Raw genomic sequence first — 19,828 nt, forward strand, 5'->3', positions numbered from 1 at the left:
GGCCAGCCTATAAATCCTAGAATCACAGTTAAACGCTGCATTTGCCCTTCAATTTGCCCGCTTGGGTCTCTTCCAAGTGTACTTTCTTTCCCGTTCTAAAGCCTTTTTAAATAAACCTCCACTCCTACTCTGAAACTTGCCTCAGTCTCTTTTTCCGCCTTATGACCCTCAGTCGAATTTGCTGTGCAGGTAACTGGGATGCCTTCTACCAGTAACAATTATACATTGTAAAAACCCATAGAATGTACAACACCAAGAAAGAACTCTTATGTAAACTCTGGACTTTAGTTAATAATAATGTATCAGTATTCGTTCATCAGCTGTAAGAAATGTACCACCCCAATGCAAGATGTTAACAACGGGAAACTGAAAGCAGGCTTGGGATGAGGGGGTATATAAGAACTCTCCACACTGTCTGTAAACCTAAAACTCCTCTAAAAGTTGTATATTAATTTTAAAAATTTAAGTAAGGATAGCAATGAACTATAACCAATGAAATAAAATAAGAATCTGTGAGTCTATACTAATAATAAATGGAGACCGGGCACGGTGGCTCACGCCTGTAATCCCAGCACTTTGAGAGGCCGAGGCGGGCAGATCACCTGAGGTCGGGAGTTCGAGACCAGCCTAACCAACATGGAGAAACCCTGTCTCTACTAAAAATACACAATTAGCCGGGCATGGTGGCACATGCCTGTAATCCCAGCTACTCGGGAGGCTGAGGCAGGAGAATTGCTTGAACCCAGGAGGCAAAGGTTGCTGTGAACCGAGATGGCGCCATTGCACTCCAGCCTGGGCAACAAGAGCAAAGCACCATCTCAAATAAATAAAGAAATAAAAATAAATGGAAAGAAAGAAAAGCTCTTTCTTAAATTGTGTCAACTAATATTTGCAGTGAGAGGGTCAGGGTTGAAAACTTACCATTTCATGACCGTCACAGGTAGGATAGTTCAGGCAAGGATGATTAATGGATGTTAATTCTAGAAGAAAAGTTTGATGAACAGCAGAATATTTGCAGGATTTCCGAGTGTCTTCCCACCAATTAGTTGCAGGAGGTGGGGTGGGAGGGGAGGTCGATGGGGGGCAGAATAGTAACTATACAATGGAGACTGTAACTATAATACTTTGATACATGATCAAAATTAACATCACATATGAGGTACTAATAAACTTAATGTGCCTGTGAAGGGACTGAGGACACCACGCAAGCCAGGTACGCATAACCTGAACTTAATCAGGAGAAACCATCAGACAAGTCCAAATTGGAGAAGCATTCTATAAAATAGTTGGCCTGTGTTTTTCAAAAAAAAAAAAAAATCCCCAAATCAAAAAAATGTCCATGACATGAAAGACAATGGCCAGGGAATTACTCTGGATTAAAGAAAGCTAAAGAAGTTCAGGAAAATAAATAACATACATACATGACTTTGTATGTGTATTTAAAGAGGGAGTGTAGATATGGCAAAATATTAACGATTTGCTGAATCTGGGCAAAGGGTATGTGGGAGCTATCTTACTATTTTTGCAACTTCTCTGTAATTTCAGATTATTTCCAAGCAAAAAGTAAAAACCGGACTGGGTGTAGTGGCTCACTCCTGTAATCCCAGCACTCTGGGAGGCTGAGGTAGGTGGATTACTTGAGGCCAGGAGTTCAAGACCAGCCTGGCCAACATGGCAAAACCCCGTCTCTACTAAAAATACAAAAATTCGCCAGGCGCAGTGGCACACGCCTGTAGTCCCAGCTACTTAGGAGGCTGAGGCAGAAGAATCGCTTGAACTGGGGACGCAGAGGTTGCTGGGAGCCGAGATCATGCCACTGCACTTCATCCTGGGCAACAGAGCAAGACTCCCTCTACCCTCCCCACCAAAAAAGGCGAAAAAGAACATGCTGTATGGAAAAACTGCAAGTGCAACCTCTAATGGACCGTTTTGACTAGAATAAAGGAGAGAAGGGAGGTTCTGGGTTAAGGTTACAGAGCTAGCACCACAGGGGAAATTAATTCATGTCTTATCCTTAAACAAATTATTACAGCAAAAAAGTTGAAACTAAAGTACACGAAGTACTTACCACAGGGTGTCACAGCTGTGGCAAATTTTATTAAAGCACAATCCAATTTTATTAAAATACAATTCAATGTTTATAATAGGTTGTATTAAGATGGGGAAGACTGAAAATCTTAGGAAAGGAGGAAGAAAAGGAGGGGAGGAAATTGTCAATGTGTTTAAAAATCTAATTAAACGTTTCAGTCATTTTGAGCTCATTGTTCTAAATATAAAAATGCATCCTATTCCAACTAGTTTGCAAGAACTTTTGGACAGCAGGAAATGGAAATTTTAATTTAAACATGCAGAGTCGTTCGAAAGGCTTTTAAAATAAGTATTATTTTGTAATTGCAACCAGGAATTTTTCCTCTTCCATTTGGATCCACGTATCTTCACGGGGTGTTTTTCCACCTTTGATATTGTTAAAACGAAGTAGTGACACACTCAAAATCAAACCCCCAAATCGATGAATCATAAAGTGATAATTCAAAGTTTTTTAAACGATAACCTAACAACTGGATAGATTGCCTAAAAATCATTATTCACTCAAACTGGGTGAATTTCATGATACATAAATTATACCTCTAAGATGTTTTTAAAATAGGCATATTTCCCCTGGGCGTGGTGATTCACACCTGCAATCCCAGCACTCTGGGAGGCCGAGGCGAGAGGATCACTTCAGGTCAGGAGTTCCAGACCAGCCTGGGTAACACAGCGGAAATCCCATCTCCACTAAAAATACAAAAACTAGCCGGGCGTAATAGCGCACGGCTGTAATCTCAGCTACTCAGGAGGCTGAGGCAGGAGAATCGCTTGAACCTGGGAGGCGGAGGTTGCAGTGAGCCAAGATCGCGCCACTGCACTCCAGCCCGGGTGACAGAGCAAGACTCCAACTCGAACAATGCAATGGAATATATATATATATGGAATATATATATATATATACGGAAAATATATATACGGAAAACATATATACAGAAAATATATATACGGAAAACATATATACGGAAAAAATATATATACGGAAAAAATATATATACGGAAAAAATATATATACGGAAAATATATATACGGAAAATACATATACGGAAAATAATATATATACACGGAAAATACATATACGGAAAATATATATATACGGAAAATACATATATATGGAAAATACATATACGGAAAATACATATATATGGAAAATACATATACGGAAAATACATATATATGGAAAATACATATACGGAAAATACATATATATGGAAAATACATATACGGAAAATACATATATATGGAAAATACATATACGGAAAATACATATACATGGAAAATACATATACGGAAAATACATATATATGGAAAATATATATATGGAAAATACATATATATGGAAAATATATATGTGGAATACATATATATGGAACACATATATGGACTATATATATATGGACTATATATATGGACTATATATGGACTACATATATATGGACTACATATATATGGACTACATATATATGGACTATATATATGGACTACATATATATGGACTATATATATGGACTACATATATATGGACTATATGTATGGACTACATATATATGGACTATATGTATGGACTACATATATATGGACTATATATATATGGACTACATATATATGGACTACATATATATGGACTACATATATATGGACTACATATATATGAAATACATATATATGGAATATACATATATGGAATACACATATGGAATATACATATATGGAATACACATATGGAATATACATATATGGAATACACATATGGAATATACATATATGGAATACACATATGGAATATACATATATGGAATACACATATGGAATATACATATATGGAATACACATATGGAATATACATATATGGAATACACATATGGAATATACATATATGGAATACACATATGGAATATACATATATGGAATACACATATGGAATATACATATATGGAATACACATATGGAATATACATATATGGAATACACATATGGAATATACATATATGGAATACACATATGGAATATACATATATGGAATACACATATGGAATATACATATATGGAATACACATATGGAATATACATATATGGAATACACATATGGAATATACATATATGGAATACACATATGGAATATACATATATGGAATACACATATGGAATATACATATATGGAATATACATATGGAATATACATATATGGAATATATATATGGAATATACATATATGGAATATATATATGGAATATATATGGAATATATATATGGAATATATATATGGAATATATATGGAATATATATATGGAATATATATGGAATATATATATGGAATATATATGGAATATATATATGGAATATATATGGAATATATATATGGAATATATATGGAATATATATATGGAATATATATGGAATATATATATGGAATATATATGGAATATATATATGGAATATATATGGAATATATATGGAATAAATATATATGGAATATATATATGGAATAAATATATATGGAATATATATATGGAATAAATATATATGGAATATATATATGGAATATATATGGAATATATATATGGAATATATATATGGAATATATATGGAATATATATATGGAATATATATGGAATACATATATATGAATATATACGTGGAATACATATACGAGGAATACATATACGTGGAATACATATACGTGGAATACATATACGTGGAATACATATATGGAATACATATACGTGGAATATATATATGGAATACATATATGTGGAATATATATATGGAATATATATATGTGGAATGCATATATATTCCATTGCATTGTTCTTTACATTCATTTAATTATGTAATTGCTAATTAATTGCTTGGTTGTTATAACAACGATGTATTTGATTCCTTATTTTATCTCATCATTTAAATTTTATTTCGCATATTTTCACAATGCACTTGATCTATTACTGAGGAATTTAATTAAATAATCATTCGAACCGTGGGCTCGAATTGTTTACTGATAAAGCCCGACGACCAAAACAGCCTAGCGACTGCCGTTTGGAGCCCCTCGGCCCAGGGCCCGTGGCGGTTCTCTCCAAGGGACCATGTCGCCCCTCAGCCAAGTCGCCCGAAAAAGGAGCGCTCGACCGCCTCTGCCCCGCTCTCGCTCTGCACACAGGAACGGTCTGGTCGCTCAGCCACTTCCTCCTTCCAGCCTCATCTGGTTCCCAGACCGCTGGGGACTCCCAACGCCACTGTCCAAGGCTGTAGGGTCAGCAAGCGCCCCGGGCGGAGAAGGGCGAGAACGAAGAGCGCCGGGCCGCGACCAGGAGCCCAACCGCGCCCTCCGACTGCAGACATGGGGAAGAGACGCGGGAACTCCAAAGTCGCTGGGTCTGCGCAGGTGTGTGCCACGATCCTGTGAAAGTCAAGGCCTCCTGTGAGGGGGAGTCGTCCTGGAATGCGATGGTGAAGTGCTCCAGACCGGCCACAGGCCGGAAAGAGTGAGGAAGAAGAGAATGCAGGAAGCCTGCGATTTCTAAGGCGCGCGCGCACAGCGGTGCTGCAACTAGGATGGGGCAATGGGAGCTTGGAGAGGGGACGCTAGCTAGGAGGAAAGGCGCGTGCGTGGAGGAACGGCGCGTGCGCGGAGGGGTGGTGTGTGCCAGAAGAGGCGGCGCGTGCGTAGAGGGGCGGTGAGAGCTAAGAGGGGCAGCGCGTGCGCAGAGGGGCGGTGTGACTTAGGACGGGGCGATGGCAGCTGAGAGGAGCGGCGCGTGCGCGGACATGTAACTGGTGGGACCTGCGGCGGCTCCCAGATGATGGTCGCCCTCCTGGGCGCGACGACCCTAGTGCTCGTCGCCGTGGCGCCATGGGTGTTGTCCGCAGCCGCAGGTGAGAGGCGGGGAGGAGAGTCTTGGCGCAGGGCGGGAGGTAGGGCGCGCAGCTGGGCTACGGGGGCGGCGATGCTGTTGGCGACAGACGCCCAGTCTGGGAAACCTTCGGTCCACTTTGCCGCGGCAAAGATTAAACCCGACCTGGGCTCGCAAATCAATCAGGAGAAAGTGGTGTTCTGGGTCCTCTCTCGCCGCTTGCCTGTGGCCGTGTACGGGTCCTCGGGAGCGCCCGGGTCCCACCCCCGTGAAGTGGCGGTGCCAGAGCTTTGTGTCGAGTTTGCTTCTTTCCGGGAAAGTACCGCGGCTCCGCTGGTCTGTTTGATAATAAACAAAACATTTCCCGAAATGCATTTCCTCAGTCTGGTGAATAGGCGCCCAGTCCCACGGGGGAGTGAGCTAAGTGTGGCCAGGATTTCTCTGCCCTCAGGATTCATACAGGCCAATAAAAAATGACAGTCGGAGTGACTGAAGCATAATTGTCAGTCCTCGAGGTTTACTAAGCCTGCTTCAGGGCGCATCCGGGAAAAACGTGAGCCACAGACACGTCTGTGACTGGTTTTCCAGAGGTTTTCAGGAGGTGGGGTAGGAAGGCAGTAAGGCAAATAGTTCTGTGAGAATTTAGTTAGTGCCCAAGAAATCTGTGTTTTAAGATACCATGAGTGTCTTGAAGAGAAAAAGAGAGTAAAGGGAGTCAGTTATGCAGATGCCTCTGGGTAGGTGGAGTCTTGACTTCGTTTTGCACCTGAGAAGATAAGCTTGTAATTGACATTGTCAGTGTGGAAGGCCTGAACTAGTTTTTCAGGTTAACTTTGGAATGCCATTTGTTGAGAGGAGAGGTCCATTCACACTGTTGGGGGGCTTAGAATTTTATTTTTGGTTTACTTAACTACCTACTTTTTTCCCAAAGAAATAATCATGTTCAAAACTCAATGAAATGTTATCTCAATGAGATTGTAATGTTGCTCAGTCTTTCAGAAGTCATAAAAATAGTCATACTTTTTAAACTAGTAAATGCAATTCTAGGACCCAAGACTAAGAAAACTGTCCAAAATATGGGAAGACATTTTTATTTATACTTTTTTTTTTTTTTTTTTGAGACAGCCTGTTGCCCAGGCTGGTGTGCAGAGGTGTGATCTCAGCTCACTGCAACCTCTGCCTCCCAGGTTCAGGCGATTCTCCTGCCTCAGCCTCTTGAGTAGCTGGAATTACAGGTGCACGCCACCACATCCGGCTATTTTTTGTATTTCTAGTAGAGATGGGGTTTTGCCATGTTGGCCAGGCTGGTCTCGAACTCCTGACCTCAAACAATCCACTTCAGCCTCCCAAAGTGCTGGGATTACAGGTGTGAGCCACCGTGCCCGATCTATTTATGCTTTAGACTTTAGTTTTAGGAACTAGACTTAGGTTGTTGTAGACCTGAAGTTACAGTTGGCATCCCCTTGTTTATGGGAGACCAGCAAAGAATTGACTTATGAATGATCTGTGGGGGTAGCCCTTTGCAGATGGCTGAGTCTTTTTATCCTTCCTTGGGGATTTGGCTGAAGCATAATGCTAGTAATAGCCATTCATTTGGAAGAGGGTGTTGCAGTCACTTGGCCTCTGGGCTTAACTAACTTCCCTTTTGCGTAAGAAAGTTGGGAGAGGCGGGAGGCGGAGCTTGCAGTGAGCGGAGATCACGCCACTGCACTCCAGGCTGGGCGACAGAGCGAGACTCCGTCTCAAAAAAAAAAAAAAAAAAAAAAAGAAAGTTGGGAGAGGTCCTGAGATTTTTTTTTTCTTTTACAAAAATAATAAAAGAAAAATACAAAGGCAGGGCGTCACCAGGCTAATTTGCTGAAATTCTTCATACTTACTTGGGATGCATGGGGGAATGGCAACTATTACAAGGTTGATAGAGAGTGAGAGGTAATTTTGTAGTGAGGAGGGGTACCCAAAGAGAATCAGGGCTAGCATCCCAGTGCAGGAGTCCTGGTGGTCTGTGAGCCTGCAAGTGAGTTCAAAATACTTTACCTGTTGGCTTAGGAAACCATATACCTGTGTGGTACATGATATCCTATTTCTCAAACTTTTCCACAAATATGTAGTATACTTTTCCTAGGATGTGGGTACTAGGGTCCTGGTGCATCCCATAGTAATTTCTTTGAAGTCTTTTGTTTATGAAAAACTTGGATTAAACTCATGTTTGGTTTGATGTGAAAAGAGCTTTCCCAGAATTTTCATATAAAATTGACATTCCAGGAGGGTGTGCATTAAGAAATTAATTTAAAATTAGGTTAGCGGACAGGTGGCAAGATATAATTTATAGGCATTTATCATTTCTTAAGCTCTTAGCTGTGTACCAGGCACTAATCTAAGTGTTTTAAAGGTATAAACTCATTAAGCTTTCAGAGCAGTGTAGATACTGTTATCCTTAGTTAACAGACAAGGAAACTGAGCAACGGAGAGATCAAGTAACTTGCCTGAGGCTGTATAGGCCAGTCCGTGGAGGAGTGGGAAGTCAAATCCTGAGTCTGGCCTAATAGCCTTGGGGCTTAACCAGACTAGACTGTTTTCCCAAAGGCCAAACAATTTTAATTCCTGATTGTCCACTTGTATGTTAAGGGCCTAATTACCAGTATCTTTCAGTTAACTGTGAGCCCAAAAATATCTGAGACTGGTCTGAAATCAACTTAGAAAGTTTATTTTGCCAAGGTTAAGGATGCATTCATGACACAGCCTCAAGAGGTCCTGGCCACATGTGCACATGGTGGTCAAGGTCCAGCTTGCTTTTATACATTTTAGGGAGATGTAATATATCAATCAGTACATCTAAGATGTACATTTGATTGGTTCAATCTGGAAAGGCAGGACAACTCAAAGCAAGGCTTCCAGGTCATAGGTAGATTTAAAGATTTTCTGATTGGTAATTGGTTGAAATCAATGGAAAGGAATGTCTGGGATGTCCTAAGCAGTTGTGGAGACCAAAATTTTATCATGCAGATCAAGCTTGTCCAACCCACAGCCCACTGGCCGCGTGCAGCCCATGATGGCTTTGAATGCAGTCCAACACAAATTCGTAAACTTTCTTAAAACATGAGGGGTTTTTGTTTTGTTTGTTTTCTTTCTGTTTTTTGTTTGTTTGTTTGTTTGTTTTTAGCTCATCAGATATTGTTAGTGTATTTTGTGTGTGGCCCAAGACAGTTGTTCTTCCAGTGTGGCCCACGGAAGCAAAAAGAGTGGACACCCTTGATGCAGATGAGGCCTGCATATAGCAGGCTTCAGAAAGAATAGATTGTAACTGTTTATGGTGAAACTTAACCTCTGTGTTGTTGTTAATGGTGGTTAGCTTTTTCTGAATTCCAGAAGAGAGGAGGGTATAATGAGGCATATCCAAACCTCACTTCGCATCATGGCCTGAAGTAGTTTTTCAGGTTAGCTTTGGAATGCCCTTGGTGAGGAGAAGGGGTCCATTCTGATGGTTGGGGGACTTAGAAGTTTATTTTTGGTTTACGTAACTATCTACTTTTTCCCCAAAAAAAATCATGTTGAAAACTCAAGACCTTAAGTTTACAGCTCAAGCTGATCCTGAAAGTTATCTCAGTGAGATTGTAATGTTGCTCAGTCTTTCAGAAGTTGTATAAATATACCTTTTAGCCTAGTAAATGCAATTCTAGGACTCTAGATTAAGAAAACTATCCAAAATATGGGAAGACATTTACTTACATATTTGTACAGATATCTATATTTAGATTTATGTCAGACTTAAAGATATAGTAAACCATTTTGGTCATGAAGATGAATGTGAAAGGTTGAAAGCAACCAAAATTATAAATGCATTATATATATATTAGATTAAATGTCCATTTATACATTTACATGTGGGGTAATTAATTGTTAATATACTAATATAAAACATTTTAATATACTAGTAAATTAATATATTGTATGTTAATGTTACATAACAATTTATGAAAAAATTATTAAAAGGAGATTGCCAATACTAATAGAGCAAAATCTGTGAAAACTAAAATCCTGTTTAATAACTTTATTTCCAAGCCCCTGTCCATTTATCAGTCAGTTATTCGTTGGTCTTCCAAATGCCAACATGCCTGTAACTTCAGGGTCTCCTTCTTTTAGCAGTAAAGGATTTTTTTTCTCCCTGAGGAAATCACTAGCTGTACCCTATAACATTTTCTATTCTTGTCTCAAGGCCCAAAATTACTAGAATTATAATATTCTGCACAAGATATTGTAAATACCACAAATGCCATCAGATCTTTTGTTAAACTCTGTAAACCCAGTTGCTACCCTTTGGCTGCATAGAATCTATAAATTCTAACAAATGGATGAGAAGCAACTTAAGAATTCTAGAGTAGGATAAGGGGATGTGGTGTATTCTATTCAGGGATGAAGTTTTAGAGACTCCAAGTATGAAACAGAAAATTAAGGATGGGGAGACCTGATGGGTACCACATTAAATTAAAAAAAAAAAAAGTGTTTTCTCAGCTGTCTCCCCTTTTGACCCCATACTATAAGATCTAACTGGAAAGAGCAAGAAGCTATCTCAATTAAGAAAGTTCTATACAAGAACCCCTATGGTAGAACAAGTCTACAACAAGATAACATGATTGCCCCAAGGCAGAAGTAAAAGAAATATTGTAGGAACCATAAATAAATTTAAAAGCTGATCTTTTAAAAAATATATAACTTATCAAAGTGAGAGATCAGTCCTTTATGATATTTAAGGAGTTCCTGTGAATGCACCATTATGCTGGATACTCTGAAAAAATGCAAATCAAGTATGAAGCGATATAGATTCTGCCCTTAAGGAACTTGCAATCTAGTTGGAGATTTATGTTTAACACAAAGAAGCAGTTTTTACAAATACTTCTTTTGAGGATTCTGGAAAGATGGCAGAGTAGAAAGCACCAGGAATCTGTCTCCTCACCTAGACAAGAATTGTACTGGCAGAATCTGATGTAACTATTTTGGAACTCTGGAGTCTATTGGAGGCTTGCAACTTCCAGGGGACAGGCTTAGATGGTAAATTGCAGTTAATTTTGGTCTATTTGAGCTCTTAGTACAGTAGCAGCTACCCATCTTCCACCTCTCAACCCTTAGCAGACAGCTGTGCACGTTATTAGAGCAATCTGCACACAACTTACAGGAATCAGGTGGGCAAAAAGAAACCCACCATCCAGATATCTGGGATCTGTGCTCTTGATTGCTCATTGCTCCTTCTCGTCACAAAAGTGCAAAGAGATGGGCGGTTGTTGTTGTTACACCTTACTCATTGTTACAACCCCCTCCCCACTCACTCCCCTGCCCCATGGATTTAAAGGGCTAGAAATCTCCCTCTGCTTCATTTTTCTCTTTCACTTTTGGGAGCCAGATATTAAAGACTAGGACATTTAAAAACAACTGCATTTATGGGGAAAATTAGAAAGTCACTGTACATACCTAGGGAAAGGCTCAGGAGAGACCTTAAGTTTATAGCTCAAGCTGATCCTTGGCACAGGATTAACAACAATTAAACAGCAATTAAACAAAGCAAACACACACACACACAATGTAGTCTGGGAGAGTGATGTTAGCAAGATGACCAACTAGAAGCCCCTTCTGCTCATCCCCTCATAAGACAGCCAGAACAACAAATAAACAACTACCTTTTAGCAAACTTAACTAAGAGTGCTAGAGTGTATCAAAGAAGTAACAGAAATCCTAGTGAGCAGAGAAAAGTGGGATGGCCACATGGAGAATGGGAGGAAATGCCAGGATTCCTAGGATCATCTGGGAACCAGGAGGAACTTCTTCCTATGGCAAGGAGATAAACAAGAAGATCCCAGCTACACCATGGGCACCAACAGATCTCACCACTGGGGTTCCTTAGAGTCCGCAACTAAGCCAAGCTGAGGAAGCTGCCTAGAGTCTGCACAGCTGTGTTCCCTCCAGAGAAGGAGCCAACACTGTGCTCCACCTGCTGTGGCCCACACAGCTACTGTGCCACTCCACCTTGGAACTGGAAGTACTTCTGGAGTGTGTCTTGCTTTGGGGACTTGTAGCCATGGCTTCCTTTCATCTGAACCACGCCAGGCTGGTGGCTCAACATCCCTAAGCTAAACTTTAAGCAGCTGTTACACCCTTCCCTGTGGGGTCAAGCAGAGGTGGAACTACTCCACCTACTCCTACCCCACCGCCCTTGGGCTAGAGCTGAAGCAGTATCCTATTTCCTGGGAACACACTACCTTGGCCACCCAGAGCAGTCATGCACCCCCGTGCCTAAGCTGAAGTGGTATACGGCATTCCAGGGAAACAGGGCCTGAACCACCCAGAGCAGTCACACTCCCCGGGCCTCAGCTGAAGGAGCACATCACTCCCTGCAGAATCAGTGCCCTGGCCAAGCCGAGCAGCTATGCATCCCAGGGCTGAGCTGATGTAGTACCCTATGTCTCAGGGAAACAGAGCAGTGGCTGAGCTGAGACACCCTGTTCTACAGGCCAAACAACTGTAGTACCCCGCTTCCCTGGAGCTGGACTAGTCTTCTAGAGCCTGAGCTGCTGAGACACTCTGAGGAGTGGAGTCATCACTGTGCTGTTCCCTACCCCCCATTCCCAGCCCAGACAACAGCTGTGCTTCACCATTTTGTAGTACTTGCTGCTGCTGCTACACCTGGCCTCACAGTCTGGGGTACTGCTTATCCCCAGCTATTCCAAGATTTAGAGTCATGACTTCATGGTGCCTCATCCCTTGGGACCTGTGTTGCCACTGAGCCCTATTAGCTCATATTCCCAAATTAAAACCATACCCTGCTCCCCAGGCCCAAACCTCCAGAGAACACCTTCTTTATAGTCAGGCCAGTGCCATGCCCTGACCCCCATAGGGGTAGAATCAAAGCTACAACCCATTCTCTGGGCCTGAGCTGCCAGGAAGCACCTCCAGGTCACAAATCCTGGCTCTATGAGCAACTACGTCCAAGCCCTGCCACAGAGAGCAAACCCACCTCAGCAACCAAGTGTCTCAATAGGTTTGTGAGATCCTGAGCCTAGGACCTTTGCCCAGTAGCCACTCTGAATACCTTCATCTGGAATCAAGAGCTGCTGCAGCTGCATATATATATAGCCCCTGTCAGACCTGACACCAAGAGGTATCGCCTTGGCTGAGTCTCCCCATTGTGGGGAAGATAAGAATAGGAGGATCCTAAAAGCCTTCAACACTGAGAACATTAACAACCTACACTACCACTGCCACAAACTTCTGCAGCCTAGGCCCCTGAGGCACCCATTTACTACTGACATTGAACACAGGTAAAGCAGCTGCTTTACCATACCACTGCATCTGTCAGGAAACAGTCACCACACCCTTCGAAACCAGCATACTGAAACCCAACTGCTAATAAAAGACTTTATCTTTGAAAGCCACTGTCTGTAAAGTTTGGAAGAGGTAATTATCCTATCAACACAGAGACACAAAAACATGAAAAAGCAAGGAAATATGACACCACCAAAGGAAAGTAAGAACACTCTAATGGTGGCCCAATGAAAAGAAGATCAACAAATTGCTGGAAAAGGAATTCAAACTAATGATCTTAAGGAAACTCAACAAGATACAAGAAAATACAGATAGTTCAATGAATCAGGAAAACAATTCACAATACAAAAAATTCAACAAAAAAATTAAAACATGATGAAAAAGAACCAAACAAATCCTACAGTTGAAGAATTCAATGAATTACATTTAAAAAATACAATAAAGAGCTTCAATAACAGACTTGGTAAAGCAGAAGAAAGAATCTCTGAACTTGAAGATATACCATTTGATATTACTCAGTTGTAGAAAAAACAAGTGAAACCCTACAAGACTTATGGGACATCATTAAAGGAACAAACGTTCATACTATGTAAGTTACAGAAAGAGGAGAAAAGGTAAAAGGCATATACAAACTATTTAATGAAATAATAGCTGAAAACTTCCCAAGTCTGGAGAGAGATACAGACATCCAGATCCAGAAAGCTCAATGATTCCCAAATAGATTTAACCCAAAAAGGTTCTCTCCAAAGCACATTATTATCTGTTGTCAAAAGTCAAAGACAGAGAGAGAATTCTAAAAATAGCAAGAGAAAGGCATCAAGTCACATTTAAGAAAATCCCCATTCAGCTAACAGCAGATTTCTTCACAGAAACCTTACAGTACAGAAGAGGATGGGATGATATACTCAAACAGCCAAGAATGCTATGACCAGCAGAACTATCCTTCAGGAATGAGGGAGAAATACAGTTTTTCCCAGACAAGCAAAAACTGAGGGAATTCATCACTGCTAGACCAGCCTTATAAGAAATGCTCCAGGGAGTCCTACATCTGGAAGTGAAAAGAGAGCAGTCAGTATCTTGAAAACATGGAAAAGTATAAAACTCACTGATAGGGCAGATACACAAAGGAGAAAGAGAAAAGAATTAAACCTTATCAAACCATCAAACCACAATGATAAATAATAAGAGAGGAAGAAAGGGGCAAAGGATATTATTAGAAAACTATTAACAAAATGACAAAAGTAAGTGCTCAAATATCAATAATAATCTTAAATGTAAATGGATTAAATTCCATACTTAAAGAGACTGGCTAAATGAATATTTTTTAAATGACTCAATTATATGCTTTCTATAAGAAACCCACTTCACCTATAAAGACACATATAAACTGAAATTGAAGGGATGGCAAAAGTTATTCCAAGCAAATGGAAACCAAAAGCTGTCAGGAATTGCTATACTTATTTCAGATTAAACAGACATTAAGTCAAAAACTGTAAAAACAGACAAAGAAGGTTATTATATAATGATAAAGGGACCAATTCAGCAAGAGGATATAACAATTCTAAACATACATGTACCCAACACCAGAGCACCCAGATATATAAAGTAAATATTACTATACATAAAGGGAAAGATAGACTCCAATATAATAGTAGTTGGGGACTTCAGCACCCCACTCTCAGCTTCGGACAGATCAGCAAACTCCAAGTACAGTGAACTCAAAGAGACCACACCAAGAAACAGTTAAACTTTTGAAAGCCAAAGACAGAGAAGTGACTTGTCATACACAAGGGATCTTTGATAACATGATCAGCAGATTTCTCACGTGATACTTTGGAGACCAGTGTATTCAAAGTGCTAAAAAAAACAAAACCAAAAAACTCAAAACCCTGTGTACGGCAAAATTGTCCTTCAAAAGCATAAGGAAATTAAGATGTTCTTGGATAGACAAAAGCTAAGGGAGTTCATTACCGCTAGAACTGCCCTGCAAGAAATGCTTAAGGAAGTCCTGAAAGGTGAAATGAAAGGGCACTAGACAGAGGGGACAGTGCAGATTCAGGCAGGTGCAATGGCTACTGGGGAAGACCCAGCCAGTGGGGCTATTGCCAGCATCCAGTCAGCTGCCACCTTCCCTGACCCCAGTGTCAAGTGATGCGCAGGGTGATCCAGGTGTGTGAGGGGCAGCTAGATGTCCAGACTGAAGGCACTGGTGCCATCAGTGGCTATCCTGCCACTCATTTCGTGACCCAGGTGGTGATCCAGGGTGATATCACCAGTTATGATGCAGTTAACACAGAGGGGAAAGCTGCTGAGATACACTATACTTTCCCACCCCTGCAGTGGGAGATGGGGCAGGGGGTACCACATCAGGGAGTACAGCTGCTGTTGTTACTACCCAGGGCTCAGAGGCACTGCCTGGGCAGGTGACTCTTCCTGGCACTGGTCAATTATTTGTGATGATGTCACCACAAGGAGTACTGCAGGGAGGAAGCCAGCACTTGATTGCCCCTAGGACTCAACCTTATTTATTTGGACGTAACACCATTGTAAGTCAAGAAGCATCTCTATCTATCTATGAACATACAATGTGAAATCAAATTGAGGCCATAAAACAGTTGAACCTCATCATAAGAGTGACTCATCGGTGTCACTTCTAAGACCAAGAAAAATTCTGTTTTTATACAGAGACCATTTGTTTTTTCATTAAAAGACAACTCTATTTCAAAGAGGAAAAAAAAATCAACTCTTTTTTCAGCTCTCTCAGATGCAGAAATGTAATTATCAGCATCCCTGTGCTGGGAGCAATCATTAGTTTTTTAGATTTTTAAAATATACTTCATTATGTTTCACCGTATTCATTCTTTAATCAGGGATGTGAGGGATAGAATAACATTTAGAATATCTGTACAGTTTGTATATAATGTTCTTATTTCTTGTTGCTTTTATAGGTGGAAAAAATCTAAAATCTCCTCAAAAAGTAGAGGTCGACATCATAGATGACAACTTTATCCTGAGGTGGAACAGGAGCAATGAGTCTGTCGGGAATGTGACTTTTTCATTCGATTATCAAAAGTATGTGACTCTACTTACTGATTTGTCAGAATGACCTGAATAATTTTTAGAAGTTTAACAACACCATAATTTTCAGATTTGGAAAGTATTTGGTTTTTCTGTTTTTTAGAAATGTTAGGCCTATTTTACATAATATTTTTAACTTTGTTTCTGTAGAGACTTAGTCAAATATATCTTTGGGTGTTGAAGCAAAAAATTGGGGATGAGGGTGGTAGACAGCGTCTCTAACCCATAGCCATTCCTTCTTTCTTCTGGGTGTTCCAGCTTCTTTTTTTTTTTTTTTTTTTAATTATTATACTTTAAGTTTTAGGGTACATGTGCACAATGTGCAGGTTAGTTACATATGTATACATGTGCCATGCTGGTGCGCTGCACCCACTAACTCGTCATCTAGCATTAGGTATATCTCCCAATGCTATCCCCCCCCTCCCCCCATCCCACAACAGGCCCCAGAGTGTGATATTCCCCTTCCTGTGTCCATGTATTCTCATTGTTCAATTCCCACCTATGAGTGAGAATATGCGGTGTTTGGTTTTTTGTTCTTGCGATAGTTTACTGAGAATGATGATTTCCGATTTCATCCATGTCCCTACAAAGGACATGAACTCATCATTTTTTATGGCTGCATAGTATTCCATGGTGTATATGTGCCACATTTTCTTAATCCAGTCTATCATTGCTGGACATTTGGGTTGGTTCCAAGTCTTTGCTATTGTGAATAATGCCGCAATAAACATACGTGTGCATGTGTCTTTATAGCAGCATGATTTATAGTCCTTTGGGTATATACCCAGTAATGGGACGGCTGGGTCAAATGGTATTTCTAGTTCTAGATCCCTGAGGAATCACCATACTGACTTCCACAATGGTTGAACTAGTTTACAGTCCCACCAACAGTGTAAAAGTGTTCCTATTTCTCCACATCCTCTCCAGCTCCAGCTTCTTTCAATATAAGTTGGGGTCTGAGCTAGGGTATATCTTGAAGATATGGCATTGTACTCCAAGAGGCCCATCGAAGACCTTGGAATAGGCCACCAGGTTTCCTGTGATCAGGCTTTCCTATTATCTCCATGATATACTATATTTTAATTTTAGATACACTTTTTTTTTTTTTTTTTTGAGATGGAGTCTTGCTGTGTTGACCAGGCTGGAGTGCAGTGGCACAATCTTGGCTCACTGCAACCTCCACTTCCCGGTTTCAAGCGATTCTCCTGCCTTAGCCTCTCGAGTAGCTGGGATTGCAAGCACATGCCACCATGTTTGACTAATTTTTTTATTTTTAGTAGAGATGGGGTTTCGCCATGTTAGCCAGGCTGATCTCAAACTCCTTACCTCAGGTGGTCTGCTCACCTCAGCCTCCCAAAGTGCTAGGATTACAGGCGTGAGCCACTGCCCTGGCCTAGATACACTTTGTAAATATATTGTTAACTGGGCATGGTGGCATGTGTCTGTAATCCCACCTACTTGGGAAGCTGAGGCAGAAGAATCGCTTGAACCCAGGAGACAGAGGTTGCTGTGAGCCAAGTTTGCACCACTGTACTCCAGCCTGGGAGACAGAGCAAGACTCCATCTCAGAAATAAATAAATAAAATAAAATAAAAATCAATATATTGGACCTTGCATTTCTAAAGACTCAGTTTTTCTGGAGTGTCGATGTCTCTTCCTTAGTACTTTCTACTTAATTATTCAAGAGGAGAGGCAGGCAGAAGGAGGAATATAGAAGGGAACACAGATCAGGAAGTACAATACTTTGCCTTCCAGTTATGTGTTGGGGCCCCACCTGCCGACCATGTTCCCCTGTCCAAGAAAAAGCAGGCAATGAAGAAATAAGGCATTAGGCCCTCCGGAACCAGGAGCCCACCACTTCAGCCACAGCTGTGACACTATTCTCAAGTTGTAACTAAAACTGGCATATGAATCTCACAGCTTCAGTAATTGTGTATGCATATATAAACAAATACACACTGTATATATGCATATATACACTATATACATACTGTATACATACATATATACACTATATATATACATACTGTATATATACATATACACACATTGTGTATACATACATATACACACTATATATACATATACACGCTATATGTATATGTATATACACACACAAATTCATATATGACTTTTCTTAGAATTGATAATTTAAAATTTTTTATCTCTAGAGATTTTCATTAAATTGAACTTTGAGTTCGGTTACCAGTTTTGTTTTTTCCCTTAGTTTGGAATTTCCTTATGAACAACTATTTTAGGTAGAGAAGGAATTATTTCAGATACCCTTATTTAATGTTACTTGTATAAAGAAACTATTTGCAAAATATGCATCCAACAAGAGCTTAATATCCAAGGAACTAAAACAATCAACAGCAAAACCCAAATCCATCAAAAGGTAGGCAAAAGATAGGAATAGATATTTTTCAAAAGAAAACATACAGTGGCCAACAGGTGTGTGAAAAAATGGTCAACATCACTCTAATCATCAGAGAAATGCAAACGAAACCTGCCATGAGATATTGTCTCCCCACAGTCAGAATGGCTGTTATTAAAAAGTTAAAAAAGGCTGGGCATGGTGGCTCACACCTGTAATCCCAGCACTTTGGGAGGCCAAGGCAGGTGGATCACCTGAAGTCAGGAGTTCGAGACCAGCCTGACCAACATGGTGAAACCCCGTCTCTACTAAAAATACAAAAATTAGCCAGATGTGGTGGTGCGTGCCTGTAATCCCACCTACTCGGGAGGCTGAGGGAGGAGAATCGCTTGAACCCAGGAGGCACAGGTTGCAGTGAGCTGAGATCGTGCCCCTGCACTCCAGCCTGGGTGACAGCAAGACTTCATCTCAAAAAAAAAAAAAAAACCCAACAAATATTGAATATATTTCATGCCAAACACTCTTCTGACTGCTTAGAATGCCTCAGTGAACAGGAGAGGCAAAGATGGCATGAAGTTATATTATGAAATGGATTTCATGAAGTAAATATTACATTAGTTACATATTCATATTTCATATTCTGTTCTGAGCTAATTATTGCATATGATAATAGTTTTGTTGTTGTTGTTGTTGTTTTTTTGAGACGGAGTCTTGCTCTGTTGCCCAGGCTGGAGTGCAATGGCGCAATCTCGGCTCACCGCGACCTCCGCCTCCCGGGTTCAAGCGATTCTCCTGTCTCAGCCTCCGGAGTGCCTGGGATTACAGGCATGCACCCCCACGCCCGGCTAATTTTGTATTTTTAGTAGAGACGGGATTTCTCCATGTTGATCAGGCTGAAATCGAACTCCTGATCTCAAGTGATCCACCCCCCTCAGCCTCCCAAAGTGCTGGGATTACAGGTGTGAGCCACCGCACCCGGCCAATAATGATTTTTTTAAGAAAATATAAAAGTAGCTTCTGCTGCAATATCTTGATTAGATGTGAAACAGTTTTAATGGAGCATGCATCAGCATCTCCTGAAATAGGAAAGACAGATGTAAACAGTGAGGTTGGGTTGAAATTATATTAAGTT

General features: G+C 40.5%; 1 protein-coding gene and 1 pseudogene across 1 annotated transcript in view; both read left to right on the plus strand.

Annotated features, from left to right (window-relative positions):
- Positions 1-5,727: 5,727 nt before the first annotated feature.
- The window catches only part of IFNAR1 (interferon alpha and beta receptor subunit 1), a 34,119-nt gene continuing 20,018 nt past the window's right edge, over positions 5,728-19,828 (plus strand). Inside the window, exons 1-2 of the mRNA XM_004062716.5 lie at positions 5,728-5,955; positions 16,193-16,316. Coding sequence (XP_004062764.3) covers positions 5,880-5,955; positions 16,193-16,316 — 200 coding nt within the window. The 5' untranslated portion in view covers positions 5,728-5,879. The remainder of the gene's footprint in view (positions 5,956-16,192; positions 16,317-19,828) is intronic.
- Positions 6,027-15,835, plus strand: LOC109024436 (upstream stimulatory factor 1-like; annotated as a pseudogene).

This window comes from Gorilla gorilla, chromosome 22, assembly GCF_029281585.2.
Source record: "Gorilla gorilla gorilla isolate KB3781 chromosome 22, NHGRI_mGorGor1-v2.1_pri, whole genome shotgun sequence".
In the NCBI taxonomy this organism is placed as follows: Eukaryota; Metazoa; Chordata; class Mammalia; order Primates; family Hominidae; genus Gorilla; species Gorilla gorilla.